General features: G+C 55.0%; 1 protein-coding gene across 1 annotated transcript; it reads left to right on the top strand.

Annotated features, from left to right (window-relative positions):
- Positions 1 to 2,253: 2,253 nt before the first annotated feature.
- SIX3 (SIX homeobox 3) lies at positions 2,254 to 5,056 on the top strand. The gene is made up of 2 exons (XM_065927373.1): positions 2,254 to 3,041; positions 4,864 to 5,056. The coding sequence occupies exons 1-2, from the start codon at positions 2,254 to 2,256 to the stop codon at positions 5,054 to 5,056; spliced, it is 981 nt and encodes a 326-aa protein (XP_065783445.1).
- Positions 5,057 to 8,557: the final 3,501 nt, after the last annotated feature.

Here is an 8,557-nt window from a genome sequence, read left to right as displayed (position 1 = left end):
GCCTGGGGGCTGAGTAGCCGGTGTCTAGTCCTGCAGTCTCCCAGTTGCAGTGGAGCCTCCAAAGCAGCTTGCACGTCTCACCCTGGAAGCCTGGTGTTGGGGGAGTCAAGGCCTAAGGAGACCAGAACTAGGGGTTTAGGGGCTGGGACCCTTACAGTCCTAGACGCGTTAGGTTTCCTATTTAAATTCTCTCACAGTCTGTCTTTCTTGCCTCCCTCTTTGAGATCTGCAAAGTGGTGTGGTCGCAGTGCCTCACCCCCAGATCTGCATCGGAATGTAGAAAAGATCTTTTTTTTTTTTTTTTAAAGAAAAAAAGTTTTGAATTCCTCAATGATTTTTCTTCTGGAAAGGCAGCTTAGGATAATTATTTCAGCTTTATTGAGGGCAGATTAGTTGAAGTCTGGACGCTGCGTTTTCAATACACGTTGTACACCGGCCGACAATGTGGGCATTGTTGGCTACTGTGTGTGAACTCATTCAAAATATACACTTTTTAACACCAAACCAAGTCCTGTCTAAATATACACAGTGCTCAGGGGAAAGACATCACTGACCCCGACAAATCTGCGTAAATCACACTTCCCTAGTTACTGAAGCCTCACAAAGGGAGGCCCTGCTCGAAATGCTGATTACATGTTCTTAAACGCAGCATACCTTAGAATAAAACCCATGCCTGGCCTGGAGGTTGCAGTGGCCAGTGGGAGGGAGGGCTCTCTTCATGTCATGGGCTTTTTGGGGTTTGTTTTAGGCTCATGATGTTACATGGAATTTTTTTTTCTTTACTATGTGAGCAAACAAGCAATTTTCAGGCCTGCTTGCTGCTTCAGGGCAGCCTCCAAAGTTTGAGTGCCTTCTGGGGTTGATAGCCAGATCCACTAGCCCCTTGGGGGTTGTGGGGCTACCAGGCATCTTGGGAAGGGGGAAGAGGGCTTTCAGCCATCTCAACCCAACCTTCTCTACCACTCCTAGGGAGGCAGCTGAAACCTGGGGGGAAACAAAGAGGTGGGCCGCCTTTTATGACGAAAAGGGTACTGTTATTTCTACTGCTATTTAAAAATATAAGGCCTTAAAAATATAAGGCAATAGAGGAAATCAAGCCTCCTTGACTGGAAACAGAATTAAAGAGAAACCAGATTCAATGCAGAGGAAGTTGGGGGTAAATGTGGCTGAAGATTTCAGACTAGGGAAGCCAGAGTGGCCTCCTGAGTCCCGGGTCCTGAGATCCGGCTCCCAGGCGCCATATGCCCCCCAAAATTCGAGATCCTGGGGCGCCCCAGCCCGCGGAACAAGCGTCGGCGTGCGGTGGGCCCCATGATCTCATCTCTCCTTTCTTTCTCGCCACTATTAGTGCTCACATAGGCAGAAAGAGGCGGCCCGACGTGCACACCGTGTGCAAACCGTGCTGGCTCCCCTGGCCCTCGGCCTCTCCTTGCGGGCTGGCCCCGGTCCTTCATGAAGTGTGGGGAGCCTCTCACCTCTCAACAAAATTCCCCCTTTAATTGCTCATCCCTTTCAACAACTATATGTCCATGGCTTGTAAATTTTCTGGACCAACTTCTTTGGGGAAGAGGGGAAAAGAATTCAGAGACCGAAACGAGGAGAGAGAGAGAGAGGAAGAGAAGGGGAAGTGGTGAGATTAAGAGTTGCAAAGATTTTTTTAAAAAATTCTCTTTCTCCCCCCTTCTCCCTCCTTCCCTTCTCTCCCCCTCCCCCCCACTCTGGCTAAGTGGTAAAACCGTCCTTACGTTCTCGGTATTGATTGGCAGGGCTGACAGTGATTGGCAGCGGTTGCCGTGGCAACGCTACAACGACACGCCGCAGACCAATAGAAAAGCGAAACAAAATGTTTCAATGCTGCACTCACTGTGGATTTAGGGGAGATATTATGAGGCTGTTGTCATTAGGGCGATTGCTGTGGAATCGCTGAATCTTGACTCGGCGGTGGTTGGCTCTCGCTCGCTCTCTCCCCCTCTCCCTCTCTCTGTCTCGGGCTCTCTCTCTGCGCGCGCGCACCGGGCCGCTCTCCTTCCTCCCTCTCTATGTGGCTGCGCGGGTGTGTGTGTGTGTGGATGTGTTCGGGGTGTGGGTGTCCCTTACGCCCTTCCTCCTCCCCCTCCTCCCGCTCCCCCCTCCTTCCCTCCTCCGCCTCCCCCCTCTCCTCTCCCTCCTCCTGGTCCTCATCGCCCCTCTCCTCCTCTTCCTCCCCTCTCTCTTCCTCTCCCTGAATTTTCTCCTCTCCTCTCAGGTCAGTCCATGGTATTCCGCTCCCCCCTAGACCTCTATTCCTCCCACTTCTTGTTGCCAAACTTCGCCGATTCTCACCACCGCTCCCTACTTCTGGCGAGTAGCGGCGGCGGGAACGGCTCGGGAGGCGGCGGCGGCGGCGGCGGGAACGGTGTGGGAGGCGGCGGTGCTGGCGGAGCGGGAGGCGGCGGCGGCGGCTCCAGGGCCCCCCCGGAAGAGTTGTCCATGTTCCAGCTGCCCACCCTCAACTTCTCGCCGGAGCAGGTGGCCAGCGTCTGCGAGACGCTGGAGGAGACGGGCGACATCGAGCGGCTGGGCCGCTTCCTCTGGTCGCTGCCCGTGGCCCCCGGGGCGTGCGAGGCCATCAACAAGCACGAGTCGATCCTGCGCGCGCGCGCCGTGGTCGCCTTCCACACGGGCAACTTCCGCGACCTCTACCACATCCTGGAGAACCACAAGTTCACCAAGGAGTCTCACGGCAAGCTGCAGGCTATGTGGCTCGAGGCGCACTACCAGGAGGCCGAGAAGCTGCGCGGCCGCCCGCTCGGCCCGGTGGACAAGTACCGCGTGCGCAAGAAGTTCCCGCTGCCGCGCACCATCTGGGACGGCGAGCAGAAGACGCATTGCTTCAAGGAGCGGACTCGGAGCCTGCTGCGGGAGTGGTACCTGCAGGACCCCTACCCCAACCCCAGCAAGAAACGCGAACTGGCGCAGGCCACCGGCCTCACTCCCACACAAGTAGGCAACTGGTTTAAGAACCGGAGGCAGCGCGACCGCGCCGCGGCGGCCAAGAACAGGTCAGTGGCGGGGGCCCCGCGGCCTGGCTACCGTCTCCAGGGACGGGGAGGGGGAGATGGGTGGAAAATAGGCTTGAGTGGACAGGAGGCAGGAGGCGAGCGGCTGCCGGGCGCGCGAGAAGCCTAGACCTCTTGGTCAGTTTGGAGAAAGTTTCCGCTTGCCCGGCAGCGCGGAAGAAGGGCGAGCGTGGTCGTATGGGCTGTTTTTGCCCTGAAGGGGCTCGTGTCGGTGTGGAGAGAGTATGGATGAGGTCCTGAGTGTCCATAACCTCTGGGTCGGGTCCTTGGGAGCCTTAGCCCCGTGCTGCACCCGGGCCAGCCTTATCAGCCCGGGATCCGGCTCTGGGCTCCGCTAGAGCCTGCAGACAGGGAAGGAGGGAAAGAGCTCCTTGCCACCTGGCTGTTACTTCCACTCACTGCAAAAACCCTGGGAGGAATCCACGAAGGTCTGGGAGAGGAAATTGAACTGGGTCCCTGCCACAAGGGGAAAAGGCCGAGGTGGCCACCGTGCAGTAGGCCTGTTCCCAAGGCGTTGCAAGTTGTCTGACCAGCAACTGGAGAACCAGGCTGGGAGTGGAGAGGCCGCGGCTGTCGGTGCAGCCCTCCTGCCCTAGCCAAGGAACATGCCGTTGGTCCACTAAGTTAGGGAATAAGCAGGAAAAGAAGTTGCCTTGCTGCCTGGCAAGTTGGTCACAAAGTCACAAACTTGTCCTGGGCTTGAGCTGTCAGCAGAGCTGGGCCTGGGGTAAGTAGGGAGAAAAAGAAGTGGGGAGGTGCCGGGGAAGGAGAGAGTTGGGTGAAACCCCGAGGGAAAGCCTGTATCCCGAGCCTGCCTGGGTGTGCCCTGGCCTAATGCACTGCAGGGAGCCAGGCCGCAGCTGCTGACAGCTGCCTGGGCTGTGGGTTGGGTGTGAATCCCTGGAGGGAGGGAGTGTTTTCCGGTTTAGGTGGCCCAGGCCTGAGCCTTTGGCCCTCTCACCCGTGCCTGTGGAGCCAGTTTTTCGTCCGATGAGGGCAGCGCCCAGGACCAGGAGAAGGCCTCCTTGTAGAGAGAACTCAGAGAGACTAGGTACTGGCAGCCTGGAGCGGGGAAGGGGCAGCCAAAGACGGCTCTACAGTCTCCTCCTGCCTCCTCTATCGCCCACTTTCTCTCTCGCTCCTTTCTCCCTGCTTTTCTGCTCCCAGCTTCACCGTTTTCTCTTCCCCCGATCTTGCGCTCTGCTCAGGGATCCAGAGAGCAAAGCCAACCGGTCCTCCACGGGAGAGGCAGCGGGCGAGCATCCGGCAGCTCTGGATTTGTGCTTGGGGGAGCTGAAGCAGGAGGCAGGGAGGGGACCTGTCTGCTCCAGGGACAGCCAACTGAGTCTGAAGAGTCCCAGGGTCTGGGGAAGTAGAAACATCCTGCCTCTGCCTGACTTCTGCCCCTTTGGGGCTGGGCCTCTTTCGCAGCAAGCGCCCAGGCCTCCCCAGGCGGCCGGCCTGGCGTTCTACCTCTTCCTCCGAGGCCCGCCCTACTTTGGGAAGCTTTGGGAGGCCCCAGAGAACCCCGGGGAAAGGGAGACGGGAGCCCAGACCGTGCTGGGGAAGGCTCTGCTGCGCCTGGGAACGGCTAGGTGCCCGCAGGAGGGGGATGAGCGCAGAGAGCGGAGTCGGGGGGTGGGGGGGTGGGGGCGGTGGCGAAGGGCACTGGGTTGGGGCAGGCGGAGTAGAACGGGGGGCGGCAGGCCCGGCTCCCGGCGGCGCGGGCTTGGGGTGGAGGCTTGTCGGAGCCGGGTGTTGGGGCTGCAGTGTCAGGGCGCGCGCCGTTTTCTGTCTCCCGCAGGCTCCAGCACCAGGCCATTGGACCGAGCGGCATGCGCTCGCTGGCCGAGCCCGGATGCCCCACGCACGGCTCAGCAGAGTCGCCGTCCACAGCGGCCAGTCCCACCACCAGCGTGTCGAGCCTGACGGAGCGCGCGGACACCGGCACCTCCATCCTCTCGGTAACCTCCAGCGACTCGGAATGTGATGTATGATACCCAAGGCCGCCCTCCTCCCCCCTCCCCACTCCTTCCCCTCCTCCTCCTTGACCGCCTCCTCTTCCTCCTCCATCCCCAGAACAAACCGAAATCAGGATACACAATCATACACACACCTAAATACACACACACTTCCACTCCAGCCAAAAATAAATAAAAACCAAGAAAAATAACAAGTTAAACGCAAACCATCAGCAACTCCCAACCACCATCTACCACCACGGCCACCCCAAAGGACCGCGACAGCCAACAGTCACAAACGCTGATACTGCGGGCAGACAACATAAAAGAGGTGACAATTGTATACTTTCTAGGACAAGCACGGCTTCTCCTTTTGGTTCCCACGGACCCGGCACCCCACCTGCATGACGATTTATTTGTATCTGGGAAAATACTCTCTCTAGTTAAAAACGATTAAAAAAGAGTCGACTATACAAAAACCAACCGCCACCACGACGACAAGACGACAAAAGCAAAACAGACAAAAAGAGAAGAAAAAAAAATCCACCATCTCCGTTCGGAATTTGTTTAAAAAAAAAAAACCCAACTCCTCGAGAGGGAAATAGCAAATGTTTCTCGCCTTTTGTTGTGCTCTCTCTTTTCTCCTCTCTCGCTCTCTTTCTTTCTCTGTTTTTAAGTCCAAGTATTGGTCAAACAAAATGCAATCTTCTGTTTTTTGTTCAGCAGACAATCATTTTCTTGTTAAGCACCTTTTTCTCTCCACTCTGTCACTGCCTGTGTGGGTACTGGTTATAAATGTGGAAAAAGAATAGTTATGACTGTAACAGATTTTTATTTTTATTTCAAAATTTTATATGAATTATGTATATCTTAATGATCGGTCATTTTCCCAGTTTGTAATATATGTGTAGAAATTGCCTGTATATGATATTGCTTTTTCTCCTCTCCCTTTCTCTTTCTTTCTCTCCCACCTTTTCCCTCCCTCCCCACTCACCTGTCTCTTTCCTTTTTGGGGTTCCCCTCCCACTCGCTGTTCCTGGCGTCGACTTGGCAGTCAAGGTGTGGCTTGGCGGGCTGGGTGAGGAAGAGGGACCCTGTCGCTTGCAAAGCGGAGAGTGAGACTGTAGTATTCTTATGCAAAAGCTATTTCAAGTATTTCTTAGCTGCTTTGGAGGTATCTCTCACTCCCCGTAGGGCGCTTTTACTGTTATCTTAACTGCGTGTTTATCTATATGTAAAAACTTTCTAAAGCAAATACAGTATTCTCCATTTTCTTATCACTCCCCGGAGACTGGTGTTTTTGTCCGCCACTGTGCCGCAGCCCTGGGGTGCAGCGACCTGGCCTTTGCTTCCACTCCCACTACGGGGTCACTGAAGCTGGGGCAGAATTTTAAGGCTGAATCTGAATTTTTTTCCTGGAGAAGGGAAGAGGGTGGAAAGATGGGAACAGGCCCTTTGGAAAAGACCCAAAGTCAAATCCTGAGAGAAAAGGCAGAGATGGCGCAGGGAGAGGCGACCAGGGCCAGTTTCTTTAGCACCAGATGCCAGGCCTAGATCCCCAGGGACTGCAGCCTTGTCTTGGCCCCGGTGGGTCTTTTGGTTGTTACTGCTTTTTTTTTTTTTTAAGGGGAAATATACAAGGTTACCAAATGCAGGCATAAATCTAGAGTGGAACTGACAGGTTTTGTCTTCGTAAGTGGGGGTGGAGGTGGGGGGACTACTGTAGGCTGGGTGAAGAGGTAGTTTGGGGACTTCAGGGCCTAGAATCAGGATGGAACCCCTCCTTGCCTTATGGCTGGCTGTCTCCTTGAAATTTCTCTCTTTCGGGATCAACTGGAGCCTCTCAAGCATTTCAGAGTTAGGTTATACTTTAAATCGAACCCACCCTCTACCCCCCAAATCTCTGCATTTTGCCAACCAGGTTCCCTCTGGCCCCAGGCCTCCCCGCCCTGCACAGGGTGGAGGGGTGAGGGTGGGGGCCTGCGGCTCCCTGTGATGGCCTGGCTGGGTGCCTCTACCGCTCTGGTGCTCTGGGCCAGGTTGGTCTGTGCCGAGGAGGAGCCAAAGAGGTAATTTCTGAAAACTTGCCTTCACTTGAAAGTTCAATTTCCAGAGCAAGGAGGATTAAGGAGAAACGTGCCTGGAATTTTGCGCCAGTTTCCAAACTAATTTTGATTTCCGATTTCCTTTCGTCCCCATCCTCGGCAGTACCATGGCGTTGATGTGGGATGGGCTTTGCAGAAAGGCGGCCAGGAAAGGAGTTGCCCTGGGCACAAGTGGGGCCTTGTGCACCTTGGGCTCCCGCTTGTGTGGAGAAGGTTCCCACCTGCCTCCTTGCTTAGAATCAGGACATCGTGACCACAATCACCTTGAGAGCTTCCAAGTTCGGAGGCCCGGCATCCCAGTATCAGCGTCTCTACTTGTGTTCACTGCCCAGGGTCGTTAGAGGGGTGGGGGGAAGGGAATGTTCCTCATGGAGCCATATTTCCTGCAGTAGTGACCCAAGTGGTAGGCATTTGGGGAAGGGGCTGCCTGGATCCTGTTCAGCTTGGGCCTCTGATCAGATGCACAGAATAATGTCTGGGGTGAGGGGCTCTGTCTCCTACTATCATTTTCAAATGGCCTGTCACATACCTGACCCAGACCTTGGGCCTGGAAACCCAAGGCATGGCTGCTTCAGACAGTGTCTGGATGGATCCTACCCAACAGACCAATTAGAAGTGATGGGTGGAGAGAAAGAAAGGGTGCTGCTGGAGGATGACCCCTTGAAAGGCCTTGACTGGTGACACCAGGGAGCAGATGACTTTTTATATGGGGACAGGGGGCAAACCAGTGGAATTAAAATGCTTCCTTCTCTCAACATACCTGGCAGAGAAAGCATTTGGGCATTCAGTGCCCACTCCTCCTTTTCCACTTTATCCTCAGGGGCCCAGGCCCCACATGGTGTCACCAGCTAGCTATCTGTCTTGCTGTCTCTCATCTGCCACTCTCATCTCCTCATCTCTGCTAGGTCTGTACAGATACCAGTACTCCACTCTGCACTGTCTGACCTTACCTATGGATTCCCTGCAGGACAGGCATGAGTGCTGGTTGTGAGTGGTGTGGATGTGTGCAGTTCTGAAAGCTGACTTCCACCATTCAGTCAAGTTCTCTCTATAAAGGTGTGCATGTGTTGTGATGTTTGATATAAAAGTGTGTACATGGAGTCCGTGCGTCCCCTGTGTTTTCATGTCTACTGCCTATAGTGTAGGTATTTTGGGGTGGCTTGAGCAGCTTCTGTGTCCCTAGTTCTGCAAGGAGTGGGTTAAGTACACCTACAGGATGCTGTGTGTACAGGAGTTTCTGTGCAGTGGACAAGTGTCTTGTGAGTCTTGAATCTGGTGTGGACATGTGTGGGATCCCTTGTTCTAGTCAGTCCACCAGGCAGCTGCCCACCCCTAATCCACCTTCCTGTCCCATTAAGGAATGGGAGTCCTGGTGGGTCGTCTTTGACCGAGGGTGGGGTGAGTCAGGCTCTTCTGCTTCTGCAGTCCACCC

The sequence above is a fragment of the Muntiacus reevesi genome, chromosome 3 (genome assembly GCF_963930625.1).
Source record: "Muntiacus reevesi chromosome 3, mMunRee1.1, whole genome shotgun sequence".
NCBI classification, from domain to species: Eukaryota; Metazoa; Chordata; class Mammalia; order Artiodactyla; family Cervidae; genus Muntiacus; species Muntiacus reevesi.
The sequence above is the reverse complement of the archived record's forward strand: the minus strand, read 5'-3'. Positions and strand labels throughout refer to the sequence as shown.

Bases quoted from the DNA above. Each gene is read 5' to 3' on its own strand.
- SIX3 (XM_065927373.1), top strand. From the start codon at position 2,254: ATGGTATTCCGCTCCCCCCTAGACCTCTATTCCTCCCACTTCTTGTTG. The intron at 3,042-4,863 runs GTCAGTGGCGGG...TGTCTCCCGCAG, and splicing joins GCCGCGGCGGCCAAGAACAG to GCTCCAGCACCAGGCCATTG.